The sequence below is a fragment of the Pygoscelis adeliae genome, unplaced genomic scaffold, assembly GCF_000699105.1.
Source record: "Pygoscelis adeliae isolate BGI_AS28 unplaced genomic scaffold, ASM69910v1 Scaffold282, whole genome shotgun sequence".
Classification (NCBI taxonomy): domain Eukaryota; kingdom Metazoa; phylum Chordata; class Aves; order Sphenisciformes; family Spheniscidae; genus Pygoscelis; species Pygoscelis adeliae.
The window spans coordinates 1,280,658-1,296,536 of record NW_008824352.1 but is presented as its reverse complement, the minus strand read 5'-3'; the positions used below and the strand labels follow the sequence as shown (position 1 = coordinate 1,296,536).

General features: G+C 42.5%; 1 protein-coding gene across 1 annotated transcript in view; it reads left to right on the top strand.

Annotated features, from left to right (window-relative positions):
* Positions 1 to 856: 856 nt before the first annotated feature.
* Positions 857 to 15,879, top strand: part of LOC103912894 (autism susceptibility gene 2 protein-like) — a 175,226-nt gene continuing 160,203 nt past the window's right edge. The window contains exon 1 of the mRNA XM_009319303.1: positions 857 to 874. Coding sequence (XP_009317578.1) covers positions 857 to 874 — 18 coding nt within the window. The remainder of the gene's footprint in view (positions 875 to 15,879) is intronic.

Here is a 15,879-nt window from a genome sequence, read left to right as displayed (position 1 = left end):
ATACCATGATCTCTGCAAAGTGGTACGTTTTTAACTAGGAAAAGCATTCATTACATATTAGCTATGACACTGACTTTTCCCGAATGGGTTTCTGCTACTGTGTAATATATGAACATCGTGTGATTTGGTGATAGTAATTGGCATTACGTTTCAGCTCTGAACTGACTGCGTGTAGAATGCATGCATTTGGGATCCACATCCTTAGTTTAATACATACTGAAATATTTACTCCTGTCTGCTGTTTCAGACTACTTATGAACGAGCAGGAAAGAATTTTTTTTTTATGTCCTGCCACTAGTTCCTGTGTCTTTTTAGCAGAGAAAATTACTATTCAGGAAAGTTGTATCACTGGGCATTAGGAGGACTGGATCATTAATATTTAACTGTGTTGGAAGTAGAAAGCACTGTAACAATAATAATAATTTGCACTTGCACAGCACATTTCTCCTGAGGATCTTATAGCACTTTACAAACCATTTAATTAAGCCTTACTAAATCCCTCTGAGGTTTATTATTAGTCCCATTTTACAGATGGTTAAGCAAGGGCATAAAGAAGTTAAATGGTTTGCCTAAATGAGTTAGTGGCAACAATAAGCATGTACTTCAGGAGTCCCGACCACATCTCTCCTCTCTAACAGAGAAGGTATCAAGTGACCATAGCGTCTTGCCAGCAGCGAGCAGAAGAGCGTAACAGCTGAAAGCTAGAAGAAGGTGAAGTGTTTTGAGATAGTTCACTGTAAGTACTCTCTGGAAATGGCATGATGCTGTAGATTGATTTTATTATCGCCTGGTGCCTTGGCTGTAGAGGAGGTACCCAGCACATACTCACCTGGGCTGAGGGGCCCAAGAGCCCACGATGTGCGAGCAAGTGAGGGTAAGTCCTGACTCTCCACCTGGCCAAGGGTCCTGTGTTTCATCCCTTCATTCACCAGGGACATCTGCACTGCTCTGTTTCCGCCCTGTAAGAGACTGGTGCTTTTTTTTATCAGTGCTGCAGCTTTGGCCAGCCAGGAACTTACTTCATCAAGTAAGGAAAGAAGTTCTTGCCACCAGACTTAAAATTATTCATATCATTAGCAGCTGCTTCTCCTCAGATGCCCAACATGAAAGGTGGGTTTATCAAGACATAAAGCAGAAGCATATGGGCAAAGGGGAACTTGTGCTCGCTGCTTAGCTGAGAACCACTTAGGAGGGTGTTCGTGTACAAATGCATTAGATTATGGTTAAGCAGCTTATGGACATAAAAACACATTAGAACTTTACAGCATGCTATAAATTACAGTTTTGCGGCATTCACAGCCACAATGTTAGGTAATTACATTCATTAATCTACTACTAAGAGCACATAAAGTTGCCTCCCAAATGGTACTGTGTGTGCTTGTGCTCAGCTGGGAACGTGCTGAGAAGGGCCTCCCCTCCCCCATGTCTTCCTCCACCACTACTCTGCCTTGCTCGGAAACTTTCCGATTTTATGATGGTTTTCAGCAGACCAGACTTTCAAACATACCGGTCTTAACATTTAGGATTCACAGTGGAAGAATTTCTGATAATCTTGTCTCATACAGCTGTAAGCTTTTTCTAATAAGCTGTAAGCTGCGTATGGACTCATTGCAATCATTTCGCTAAGAAGAAGTTATTGCTGCTTGTCCCTTAGGTGATCCATTTGTGCTCTGCCACCTGATATTTAGTAGTCCCTGTAATTGTTAGCCTCAGCAGCTAATATTCTGTTGACACTTGCTTGGCCTTAGGTTGAGCATCTCATGCTTCATTTTCTTCTGTGCAGAAATATTTCCTCTAATTAGAGCAGACTCTCAGCTGGTACAAATTCAGATAACTGCATTTGTATGTCTCCGGGTTGAATGTCTGTCCCACTGACGATTTCCTTTCTTTTTCTTTCTTTAGCTTGCAGTGTGGGGAAAGGCTTTCAAACCATTTGTTTGAGGCGCAGCCTTGTTCTGTACGAGCAGAGTCTTCTGATTCCTTTTTGTTTCGAAAGACTCTTCATAGCCATTTTTTTTCCTCTCCAAGGGACCAAGCTTTATGTTCGATATCTTCTACGCTAGGACAACAAGCTCTCTAATCTCTGTCATTCAGCCACATTGTCACTGGGACTTTCCGTGTATTTTTAGCTATGAAAATAGGAGAGCAGAGGGTTACGTACTAACCAGTGTATTCTCTGTTCTTAATCTTTTGGAGCACGTTAGGAAACAGAGTCTACGGAAATTCCTTGGAGGACTTCGTCCAGTTTCAGTGACTGCTGAGCAAGATACACATGTGAAAAGTACTGCTCAGTTAGAAGGCTAAAAGTAACAGAAGCAGAACAACAGACTGGCTTAGCACCCTGAATTTTTAAGAAATTGAGCTACTAACATAGATTCAGCATCTCAGTCCTTGTAAAAACTTAAACATACCCCAAAAATCAAAGAAAAAGCCCTCTAAAAGAAGCTCACACCCAATGATGAAGGTATGAGTCCATTCAACTCAAACTTAAGTCGGAAAGCAAAATCTGTTCTCTTGTTTGTAAAACTTAAATGAATCTGATTATAAAAACTTAAGCTTGGACAAGTCGACAGGAGTAGAAGACTTGTAGGAATGACCCAGTACTTATATGTCAGTTCATTAATTGGGTTTTCAGTTGCTCATCTTTCACATCAAGATTATCTTTACAGCCATATAAAAAAGCTACCTGTGCTACTGAAGTAGGAGCAGCCGTTATGTGAGACACTGACAGATGCTTAATCACACGACAGTCTTCAGTGAAAGGCATTCATCTATTTGCTAAATAGATGTAGTTTCAATGACACTTGAACACTCCAGTTTCTAGGGAATTTCTTTGTCATTACTGACAAATTTATTATCCTGACCATTAAATTAATAAAATACAGAGCACACAGCAACAGCTTTTTGAGGGAAGTGATTTTTTTGGTGCCACAGAAACCCCTCCAGCTCCATGTCCCAAGCTGTCATCTGCCAATTGCCCTGGATCTCCATGTCTAATGACCAGAGGAGGTGGAAAAAAGCAGGTCCAGCATCTCTTAGCTATGGGACAGGACAGAAGGCGCACGTTTGGCAGGGGTAAGCCTCCCATTGGAAACGACTTGCTTTCATGCACCTTGCATGAAACTGTAGTAACATAACTACTTACATAAACTGTAGTTTAGTGCTGACAATAGCAGGCTGCTTCTGCCCAGGGTAGAAACATGAACCGCTCTGGCCCATCATGCAGACACGAACTGCCTCTCAGCTGCTGGTATGCTTTGGTATCAGCACCAACGTGCTGCTTGTTCACACAAGCAAGAACTGTAGTAATGGCCTTTGTTCCTGGGAGAACAGCAGTTGCAGGGAAACAACTGCCTGGTAAATCACATCTTTAAGTTTGACACTGTGTCTGCCTGTTACCTGCTTGGCTTCAGCCTACCTTTTAGGTGGTACATTGAGATATGCAGCTGCATTCACGTGGGCTTTGCTTCCCTTTTTTCCCGTATGTAAGCATCAAGAAATCGAAATCCTTATTTTTAAGGGCAGTGTGTCTCCCTGCTGCCCGGCAGCCTGGCTCGTGGGGCTGCAGCCAGGCAGCAGCAGGGAGAGCCTGTAAGCCAGGCGGGCAGCCTGCTCGAATGGAGATAAATTGGGGTCCTGCAGCAGAGCGTCAAGACAGAAGGATGTTGTCAGAGCTGGATGCTTAATGTCACGTGCAGCTACTAACCTGGTTCTTGCTCTCCTGACAAAACGCTGCCATTTTGGGTTAGCGTCAGAGTCGTGGAGCCGAGTGATTGTCAGCGCTCATGTATCACTAATGCCATCTGTGTCATCTGCGGAGCATCCCATAAAGCATATAGAGAAAGCGATAAACACGAGCTTTCTCTTATTGCTGGAGTACCATGGTGAATCTTTGCTTCCCTTACTCACACACGCGGTCTCAGAGCTCACATAACACTGAGTGCTTTACTACTCTGCTCAGGCGTTCAGTGACTTAATTGTGTGATGGTATTGATGTCAAATTTAACAGCCACTGTGTGTATTGACTATGGCTTCATTGGTTGCTGCTAGAACATGCTGTGCCATTGCCCTGCTATTCATTTAGCTGTTTTGGTCCATTTATTAGATATTACAGAGATTTTCCTTTTCTGGACAGAACTGGTAGTGATTTCTGCAGTGGAAACCTATTGGGAATGACTCTAATCTAGTTTCTGAGGATTTGTTTATTGGGGCAGCACATGCTGGGCTAATTTCAGGGTACACGTTCCATGGTATCTTTTCTATCCGCAAGTGAAGTTTTAATGAGGGCATGCAGTACTCAGACAGCAGCTTTTTTTTTTTTTTCTGCTTTTATTTTCCACCCAAAAAGCAGCAAAAGCAAAATTGGCTCAGTCAGTATTTATTGGCAAATTAGTGTTCCTAAAGACTTCCTTTTGCTTGTTCTTTTCTGGAGCTTGGAGAAATAAGATTTCACGTAATGCATCTGGGATTGGATTACTGGATTGAATTTTGCAGAGTACACTAGGGATAGCTGAGCCTGTTTAGAAAGCAGCTAAGCCCCTCTAAGTCAGTAAAAATTCAATTCATGATAGTCGATGAGGGATTTTTCGGTGTTTTTTGTTTTGGGTGGTTTATTTGCTATTGGATAGTCGTGTTTCCTTTGAGGTGTTTTATCAAGGTTTATTAAGCTTTTCGTGGAGGGGATGGTGGGATACAGCCTTTCCCTGAAAAACAGGAAGGAAGAAAGCATCCTGGAAGCTGATGTCCCTCGGCTGCTTGCTTGTTGAACACAAACATTAATTCTTATAGGAGCTCTTCAGCTGAGTTTGTATGTTGTGACCATTTTGGAAAGCCACAGAAACATCAAGATGTTCAAAATTTATCAAAGCTGAGGTTGTGATTGGTTATTATTTTGCATCTGGTCTTTTGTGTACTCACGAGCTCCTGCTCCTCCCTTCCCTCCCTCCCCCTTCTCTCCTGCTGTGAGTTGAGGTTTTGGTCCTCAAAACCAGGCCAACCACATTATTATAGCGCAGATGGCAATAATCTCTGTGTGTGATTCTGATAACAGATCTCAGGACGCAGCAGGGTTTGGGAAATTCCAGCTCTCTTGCAGGGATGGATCTCGTCCCAGAAGAATAGTGTCTGAATTTAGATTTTGTTTCTCTCTGTAAAATTTACCTGAATTTTTTTTCTGGACTTCCTTTCCTGTTTCTTAGGCCAGTGGCACTGTGTTGCTGGTGCTTCTGGTTCTTTATGCTTGGAACTGAATTTTTTGGAAGAGAACATCAGAGAAGCCTGCACAGTGCTATGCCAGCCTAATTAAGGAGAGGTCTGAGTGTCTGAACCTGGGGAGGTAGCTGGGCTAATCTAGAGGGAAAGGAGAAGCGGGCAGGCTGGCAAATTTCTCAGGGTGTGGAATAAGTTTTAGTAAAGTCATCAAGATCAAGAAAGGAGGAAAAAAATAATTCTGAATGAGGTAAAGACTGCCATGGGAGGAAACGGTAAAATATTTTGTTGAAACCCTGTCTAATATCTTTTAGAGCCCTATGCATCCTATAATAGTCCTGAGAAGGAGGTTGCAGAACTGTGGTATGTGAGAGGACTGTACCTTCCTCGCCCTTAAATAGGAAATGGGCAAAGAAGCAAAATGCTTTTGCTCTTCTAACAGGAAGAAATAATGGTTTTCTAGGTGAGGTTTAATGCTCTCAGCAAATCTTTTCAGCTTATGTTTTTACATTATAGTCGTTTTCTTGAGTCAGACATCCCTGCTGCCTGTTAAGTAAACACAGAAAGCATAGATTATCAGTTAAGAGTATCGACAGCATTTCAAGTGCTATCAGAGAACATTTAATTCAGTTTAATTTTGTGATAAATCTCATGTTTAATCCTCTGGTTGCTCTGTAATCATGTCTCTATTGATCTTTTCTGAATGACTGCATGCAGTTTAATAAACTTTGCCATTAACCCAAGCTTTCTAAAGGGGGAGATTGATTCCAGTATCAAGTCCGATAGAACCAATAAGCACCTGAACATCATTAAATCTGTCCATTGTAAAACATTTGCATTAAGATCAAAGTAAAAGTGTAGAGGTGAATTTGCAGCTTATTAGAGAAGGAGTTTGCAATCGGAAAGTCTCAGTATGTCAGTCAAAATCAGCAGCAGTTTTCAGCCTGGCTGATTCAAGCTGACACCTCCTTTCATTTCTTATTTCTCAAATCTGTCTTTCATCCTATTGAGCGACCTCCTTCCCTCTTTTCCCAGCCATAATTATATCCTTTAATTTATTCCATCTTTTTCACTCCAGGCATTTGTTTAGTCCAGGTTTTTGAGGTAATTTTTGCCTCATAATAAAACTAGAGTTTGGGTGTCCTTTCGAAGTATTGGTTTGGATTTTCTGTCCTGAACTTCTTTTATAAGTAGTGCCCTAATTACGTGAGATATGAAATAGGCTAGGGAATGGGGGCCAGGTTATGGAACTGAAAAAAAGGGATGACTGTCTCAAATTCCATCTTCTAAGGCCTGTTCCCACTGCTCCTCACAGGGGCCATCTCACGTACTCCAAATGCCAAAGTGCATTTGGCAATTTGGCCTGGATCCATAAGGGTATGTAGGAGCATTTCTTGCGTAGGGACCTAACACCAGCTGAATTGCATTGAAACGAAGCACCTGAATTCCTTGTGACTGAGAGTGCGTTGGTGGCCTTGGGAGCATTTGTGCACCTCCGTGATGTTGGGCAGGCGAATGGTCCCTCCAGACACAGTGGGTCTGACTCTCGGGAAGTACCAGGGAAGAGGGGACTGGCACAAGCTGGCAGGATACTGTCTCTTGTGCAGTTTTGCTGTTTGGTCTTTTGTGAAAGCAGTGCTGCCCTTCCAGAATAGCTGGTAGGGGATGTTCAAGGGCTATAGGGAGCTTAGAAAGGAAACTGCCTGTAGTCTTTTCTTCCCTTCCTCCCCCCCTCTTCATTCCCATGCAGGCATCAGAAGTTCTCAACCTGCAGGAGAACGAAGGGTCTTTATTGATTTCAAAGGCTGCAACTTGTGTGGAGACGGTCGTCGGTGGGGGGAATGATAGCAGGAGAGCGCTCCTTGTGAAGCAGAGGCACTGGCTTGGGACGGAGGAGGAGGATGCGGGGAGCTTCTGGTGAGGGAGACAGGAGGAGACTGATCCTCCTGGAGGGGGACAGAGATCGAGAGTTGTCTGGAATTAGAATGAAGAATAGGGAAGGGGAAATGCTGTGACTCCTCTGTGTTAGGAAGGGGAATAGGACATGCAGGGAGCCTATAGGCATGGGAGGGAAAAACATGAGAAAACAAGAACTAAATACACATACATGCAGCTGAGCGATAGCAGTGAGACTGTCCTGAATGAAAGGCAGAGAAAAGGAGATGCAGATGCTTTCCTCTTCCAGTATGGACGATGGAGAAGAGACAAAAGACATGGCTTACCTATTCCACACATCAGTTGGAGGAGAACAGGGAGATGCAAGAAGTACCTGCTTGGCAGGAGGCTTGTAGGAAGCCCCTGGGTATGGAGATGAGGAGGTGCAAGAGGCAGGGAAGAGGGCTGCAGCGGTCTCACAGGGCATACCCCAGGAACATGCTGGCTTGTGGTTGGTTGGCCTGATGAAGTTGAAGGGCTGCAGAGGTTTAGAAGATGAGAGACTGACTTTGCTACTGTTTCCAAAACGAATGCATAGCGCAAGCCCTGGGATGTTTTATGGTGTGTAGCAGTTGGACACTGTTATATTTCTTATCCAGAAGATGGCTGCCTTGATCTCGGTCTGACCGGAGGGAGATGTGCCAACCGCTCCATGAACCTGCATCACCTTTGCAGTGTCTTGTTTGCTTTTTCCAAGCATGTGTGCAGCCCCCTTTGTTCCTGTGGTGCCTGATCCATTTACCTCTTTAAGTATGTAGCATTAGGCCGCACAGATGAAACAGGATGTGGTTTTACTTCCATTTTACAGATGAGCACTGCTGCACGGAAGGGCTAAAGGCCCAAATTCGCAGAGCCATTTATTTCCTTTGGAAAACCAGTCAATGGGAATGAAATCGTTTTAGGCCCCTGAATACCCGCTTTGTGGATTGGGGCTTAGCTTACTACTGCAGGTCATGGAGAGAGTCAGTGGAAGATCAGGAATTTCAACATAAGTCTCCAAGTACCCACATTAATAACTTACCATCTCAGCCTGGCTAGCTCTAATCCTGTGCCTGGCAGGGTACAAGTTGTGATAAGATCAGACAGGAGAGATTTGGATACCAGCACCAACAAGCAGCTTAGAAAACAAATCTTTAATAGGAAAGGTTTCTTTCCAAGTGCAGACTGATTCCTGCTTATGGTTCTAATTCTCTTCAACATATTCCGTAGCTCTCGAGAGATGCATTGCAGAGCTTTATCTGCTTTCTGCTCGAGGCAAGTTTTTACAGAGAGACAGCAGTTCGGATGCTTCCTACAGAAGAAATGGTTACAAGTTCAGTTGAGACAGCCGGGTATACAATAAAGTGTGGTTTGAATTTAAGTATTTCTCAAGCAGTATGATTCACAGTTTTCGTAACTCCTCGCAAGTTTGCTGGAGGCATTAGCAAAGCTCTTGACTTGAGATGTTCTGTTTTGGAACTGGATTCCCTGACTGTGCATCCCTACCAAGTTAAATTTGTAGCTTCTAGGTGGCTATAAACAAGAAATATTACAGAAATTGCTTTTCCAGCCACTGAATAGCCCTGAATATTAGATGACACTTCAGTTTTAAAAGATCTATCCACAAAGTAGCTTTAAAAAGTTGAATATTTGCAGAAGACATCATATTTTCAGCCATGGCACAACTGTAAAGGAAATTTTCTTCATCTTTTTCTCTGGTGTATGAGGTAGCTTTACAGGGTCTGTGCCCTGTAATAAAACTGAAGAAAGTAGTCATCTCTGGTTTTCCCTTTTTATTTATTCATGCTATTTTCTGTGCCCGTTCAACTGGAGACTCCGTATTCTAAATGCAGGATGGAACGGAAGAACTGTGTTTCCCCTCCTAGGACCTGCTGAATATACCTGATGTTTTTTTGGGTGATGCCACATTTGGAGCATCCACTGGCCTGAAGCTGAAACAAATGCTTTGTTGCAAGGATGCGATGCATTAGCAGAAGTGGAGAAATAAAGATGGACAACATGGGTGGCAGTTATCCAGTGGGTCTGATTCTCTGCATTTGGTATGGTGGCTTATACCTTTGTAAAGTAACAACAAAATAGGTCCGGTATTTATTTCATCTGTGTATGTGAGTGAGGACTCTTGAGACAGGAGCAACTTATATCTATTTTGTAAGTGGTGCGAAGGACAAGGCAATGATAAATCTTGTCTGTTATGCTAAGCTGTGCTTCTGAACTGCAGAGAGGGGGATTTGCCAATGATCAGCACTGTACAAGAATGTAATCCCTCTGGTTTTTTGATCGTCAAATTTATCTTCACTCTATCTGTTTCCTAGGGGAAGAATAAGCCAGCAAATGGAAAGGTTACATATTGCTCTATTTCTTAAACTTTTGTTCTTTACTATTTTTTTCGGCCTGAATGCTAGGAGGAGGTTTCTTTTGCAGATGGGGAGTTGAACCGTTGTTTCTTTTTTCCCCTCTAATTGCACAAAGGTTCTGATCCTTTTCCTAATGAAGAATATTACCAAGCTCACCTTAAGTGATGCAGTCCTCTGGTCCTATCTGAGCTCTCTTTCTTTCTCTCTCTCCCCCCTTATTTTCTAATCACTGTTCTTTCATTTTAAAATCTGCCTTCATCAGTCTTTTGTGTGAGGTTGTATGCCACATGCCAAGAACAGTGGTAGAGTTAAGTGGTTCCCAGGGAAGGAGAAAGAAAATCAAGAAGAATATGAGCCAGTAGGAGCTTAGAAGACAGAGAAGCTAGTGTGTTAAGTAGTTAGACTTCTTGACCCACGAGATAGAAAAGAGTTGTTTCAAAATAGATTTTTATTTTGAAAAGCTCAATAATTATAACACATTATTATGTGTAGGTTTTTGGTTTGGTTAAAAAATCTGCAGGTTGGAGCATTTACCATCTGGCATAATCCATGCGTAGTTCTTCTAATTCTGTCCTTTTTCCTTGCTTATTTCTGTATTGTCTGTCCAAAGAGCTCGGTTGGTCCTGCTTGCTTGCGTGTGCAGAGGGATGCCTCCGGTTTCCCTGTGTGCTTGTAAGGCTTCATTTGTGATACAGAAATAAATGACGTGGGTGTTTCCATCTCTCCCTGTTCTCTCCTTACATAGCACAGTTTCCTAGTTGTTTTTACCTATGTTGTCTCAAAGCGGTTTCTTTGTCTTGACTCCTGGAGAAGCAGATTTTCTGGTCTAGTCTTGACGCTAACATGGCAGCAAAGCTAACCTCTTCTGTGTTGTCCCAACTCAGTTCCTTTCTGTGGCCGTGATATTTTAGTGAGCATTGTGAGACCTTTAGAATACATTGGACTTCCCTGGTGCTGTACCATCCTTCCGCAAGACAAGGAATACAGAGGTGCTTCTGATTTGATTTACAAACCATAATACATTTTTTATGAATGCTGAGTGCTGTGCTAATGAATGGTGCCAGTGTGAGAGCCTGGAGGCTGAAGTCATCTGCTTAGCCCTAGTGCAGGAACAGCAGGGATGAGAGCCGTCTAAGCCCACATCCGTTTATTCTAACCCTACCAATAAGGGAGGATACCCTTTAAATGTAAGACTTATTGGCCCACTAACTCCTTGGCCTCGGTCCGCGGCCTGCCAACGAAAGTGCCGTTTGAATTATTCAGTGAACAGCATATGTATCTGGAGAGCGGAGAAGCCCACAGTCAGCTTCGTGCCAAAGACCCCGCTGAAGGGAAATATGATTTCATTGCAGAAGTCTCCTGGTAAAGCTGGCAGGACATTGGGCAAAAATAAAGGACTGATTCTTTTGGACATGACATAAACAACATTAAAAGGGGACATATTCTCTACTTAAAGCTAAGAAAACAATGTAATTTGGTCCTAAGACGGCATGTCTGTTTTGGTCAGTATATGCAGATCTTGTATAACTACCGATACAAACATACAAAACTTTTATTTTTGGGATAAAGTTTGAAATTTTAAAATTTCATGTTACTCAGTGTGATACTTGATAACTGTTCAGCTGGATTCTCTCCACCATGAAAATCCCATTTTCCAAGGAGAAAAAATTTTGGCCCTGCTGTGATGCGAAGCTGACCCTTGAACTCAGGTGCAGGCATCTGTGTGAAACGTAAGACGGTCCCACCCCGTGCCCGCAGTCACCTGCATTTCTGCATCAGATCAAGGCGTTGCTGTGCGTGGCTTGACTGTATGGAATAACAGTGCTGTATACAAATATGGGATCATGACTGTAAATGTGGAAATAGTATGTTGTAGCACAGGGAACAAAACAAATTCACCTTTGTTTTAGGAGGTGGCTTAATACTTCTCTCTCCCTGCCTAATCTATAATTGTAACGGAGCAGCGCAAGAGCAGTGAAGCCCTCTTTGTTGGCATGAAGATTTAAAGCGAGCATCCCTAGGGACTCTTTTTCTCCCCACACCCCTTTTCTATTTCTTTTCATTCCTCAAACAAAGAAAATAAACACTTCGTGAGAATATGGCCGTGCTGCTCACAGGATATATCAAGTACGTTTATTTAAGGCCCAGCACTGTGAAATAAACCCAGGGCCAGTGGGAATAGATTTCCCTTGGCTGCAAGGGCTGCATACTGTGTGAGCAGTCTCGGAGATGTAAGTTATGTAAAGCATGTCTGGGATGGAGTGTTTTGTTACCGGTAACATGCCTGTTGTGTTAGAAGCACTCGGAGTCGTGCCCTGAATTCTGCCAGAGCTCGTGCTCACGGAGCAGTGATGGGCCGAAAGGGCAGCCAGCGTGGGCAGGCACAGCCCTGTTTGCTGTGAGATCTGCCCTGGATGCTTTACCAAGTAAAAGAGGTTGTAGGTGATTGAAAGACAGGGACTTATCGAAGATGATTTGAAAAGTTTGAAAGACTGTATGTGGAGGAGTTGGAGAGAACGTGGCTGAGATGATGCCAGCAGAGGACGCAGATTCCCTGCTGGGAGAGGCCAGTCCTTGCTGGTATTTCAGACAGCATATACTCAAAGAAGGCAGAGTCACAGGTGTAATGAAGATGACTTAGTCAAATCTGCCAGAAAGAGGTAACCTTGGACTTTGCTAACAACTTGTGTAAGACCTAGAAAAATCTCTAGAAAAAACACGACGGGACTTCTAGACCGGCAGAAGCTGGGTGGAGTAAGAGCTTCAGGATCTCTTTCTTTTGGCAGGAGTACACAGGTTTCTGGCTGAGCCAGTCTCAGCAGTGTCAGCTGTGTGTACTTTGCCTTCTACAAAACTGGGCAGCTTCAAGAAAAGCAGTTCAGTGGCTCTGTAATCTAAGCTGGCGTTGCTCAGCATTTTCTTGGACGCTAGCTCCAAAAGTAGGTTTTTCCTAGCTCTGATTGCATGGACTCCGGTAATTTGGATGAGTGTTCTCCACAACTGTAGCATGGTATGGTATAGTATTTTGAGTGACAAAATTGAGAAGGGAGAGGGGAGGATAAGGCTGAGAGTACCACATCGTGTTTGAAAAAGATGAAATAAATGAATGGCAATCAGTTGATCTGATATTCATCTTCAGGTATAACATCAGTTTTTGCCAGCTTCGATTTCATAGGGCCTCTTTGGCTCAACAGCTGGCATTGTAGTCTTAGATTTCAGCTAAACATTTGTTTTGTGTAGCATCTGTAGGCTTAGTGAATACTATGAAAAATGTTGTATAAGACTGTCCATTTTGCTTTTCAGATAAGTTGCTCCAGCTGTTTTGTAGAACTGGGTGCCTTTGAAATCTTGAGTAATTACATTCTGCTGTTGTCAAAGTTAGTGTGTAGGAGTAAGTTTTAATCTTTTGTACTCAAATACTTGAATAAAATTTCTTTTTAAACACGCTTTTTATCATGTCAAGGTAAAAATTTGAGTGTATGCTCATATTCAGCAGTGTCAAAACAGATAAGAACAAGCTTAAGGGTTTTGCTAAAATCCCACTGAATGCAGTGAGACTTAGACGCACATGTACGTGTAATTAAATGTGAGAAAGTTATTCAGGTAAGGCATAGAAACAATATTATGTAGTCTGTGTGAATAATCACAAAAGAACAATGCAGATCTCATTTGAAGTATCAAGTGTCATAAATTGCTGAGAAATAGAGTGTCTGCATCCAAACACAGTATGCTGAAGAAAGGCATGGTCTATTGGTTGAACTTATGAACAGGGAAGGACATTTATTTTGCTGAGTAAAATACTTCTTTTAGATTACTTCCTTAGGTCTAGTGCGTTAGAAGAAGTCAGTCACAGTGTACTTGTGCTAAAGAGTGAGTGCTATCCCATTACAACAATAAACAGTGTAAAATCTAAGTAGAAAAGAGTTGACAGCCATATATTCTTTCAATAATGCCAGGTAGAACACAATTTAAAGTGTATAACCATGGCTGAGTTGAGGAGTAGTATGTGTACAGGATCCGTTGTTTCCATTTGCCTGATGTGTGTATGTAGCGGACAACTATGTATTTAAGTTCCTCCAAGTTTGGTTTTTTTTAGTTTGGCCCTTGTGTTTTTATGAATTGTGATGCCGCTGTTAATGATATGATGGCCTACTTTATTTCTTGAAGATCCTGAAGTCATTTACTCAAACTGGTTCGACTTACTCTGGAGTCGGAGAGTCTTCTCTTACTGAGACCCTTTCCCAGCTGTTAGCGAAGCTGGAAGGTGCACGGTGAGGGAGAGGATTGCAGGAGGGTTTCCTCTTGCTGATATGAGTTGAACGTAATTAGAATCTAGTTTTCCTCTGCCTCCATCTCCTATTTAGTATGTGGCATTGAGGGAGGCAGTCGCACTACGTATTTTAGAAACAGTCATTATCTGTGTCCTTATAATATGTGGTGCTTACTAAAGCCAGATTTGCAGGAGTGCTCAGCACTCCCAGTAGCTGCTGAAATCAGTGAAGGCTGTGCTTCGTTAGATAAAGTGCTCTGTAGAGCTAAGTTCTCTGAAAAATCAAATCTTAGGTGCTTCCTAATGGGCACTTAAAATTAGCAGATGTTTTTGACCTGAACGTGTCAGGACTGTTGTTGCCACCTACAAAATGGAAATAGTGAAATACCTTCATCTAGCTAAACAGCTGTAAAATAGGTCATTGATATTTGTTGAGCATCTGATACTGTAGTGAGAAGCTGTATAGAAAAGCCCTTGAGGAAATTAATATTTGTGCATTCGGAGGAGGGTGTGAATGGAGTGTAAGTAAACAAGTTTCAGGTCCACATGCTGGACAAAGAGGAGGAAACAAAATCCCGAGTGGCTGCTTATTAGCTGAATACCTTCCATTCTGCACAGGGAAATAAGAGCATGTGATCTTGTAATTAAAGATTGTATCATGACACATATGCACAAGAGGGCCGAATTAAGGTGGTGGTTGCAGCCTTAATCCTAGCCTCTCATAAGTTCTGAGTCCTTGACTTTGTAACCTTAACAACGTTGCTTTAATGTAGTTTTTTGTGTGTAATTTAAATCAGCAGCACCTGAAAAGGAACCTTCTGTTTATCAATGATACTGTTAACAAATGATTTTGGGATGAAAAATCAAAGCAATCTCTTTGCTACAGAAGCGCTTTTATAAAACATATCTCAAGCAGACAGCAACTTGCTCTTCTATTGTTTTGCCTTCATCTGTAATCACCACATAGCGTCCTGCAGCCTGGTACACCATTTCATCTTCAGTCTGTTGCACAGCCTTTTTTGCACAACACTGAACTACTTTGTTTTCAGATTCCAGAGAGATGCAGGAGACAATGGATTGTAATTTTACCAAAACAAAGCAAACAAAGCAAGATTAAACCTTTCTGCAGAGGTCTCGCGACTTGAAGAAATTGCTGGGATTAGTGGATGGGCTACTGTACCCACTACAGTTGACATCATGGCTCTCTTCACCATTCCCTTGTGTCCTAAAATACCATAATTTCCACACTTTGAGAATCCTTTTCTCTTTTGCACTGCACTTTACACCTGCCTTCCTTTCTCCCTGGTGTTGTTTTAAGAGTGTTCGCATTTTTTTCCCCTGGATAAATGCTTTTGAGGAACTAATTGTGCATTCAGAAGAATACACAGTGCGTTTAGCTATCTTATCTGGAGGGAAATGAATGACTCTTATAAACGTCTCATTTTCTGATTTTGAAAGATTGCAGGGACTAGTCAGTGCCTTGTTTTCAGACCTTTACATCTTGTTGTTACTGCCAGAACTAAAATAACGAATTATGAAATGTGAGAGAGGGGTATTGAAGTCTTAGGGCATTTTCATCCATCAGCTATAAAAATTATTCCCAAATGTAACAGAAAACACAGTATGAGTCGATGAAGACTGTCAAGATGTGATGGCAATTTTGGTACCCTCAGACGGGCACCGGTTCCTGATTCTGAGGGGGGTTTGGTTCAGTTTGTGCAGCTGTTTGTGCGTGTTGCTCTACTGGATTCCCAGCTAGCGATACCCACTGCCTGATGCCAACGAAGCTGCAGTATTTCTCTCAGCTGTACTCTCTAGGCATCTTAATTTCTTGCAAGCTAAATTTTTGTAACAAATTGTCTCAGCAAATATGGAGGTGGTGGTTTTGACAGTGTTTCTGTTTGTGCGTTTTTTCATAGGAAGCCCTTTGGCTGCTTCTTGCTTCTCCTCACGTGATGTCCCTGGCAAATGAAGCACTTCTGCAGCTGACAGCCAGGGCCGAGGTGCTGAGTCTGTCTTACAGTTGTGTCCATAACTTGGAAAGAATTTCAAATCAACTTGTGTAGCTAGTGAAAATGTATTCCCCCCCGCCCCCCCGCACTCACGCGCTTC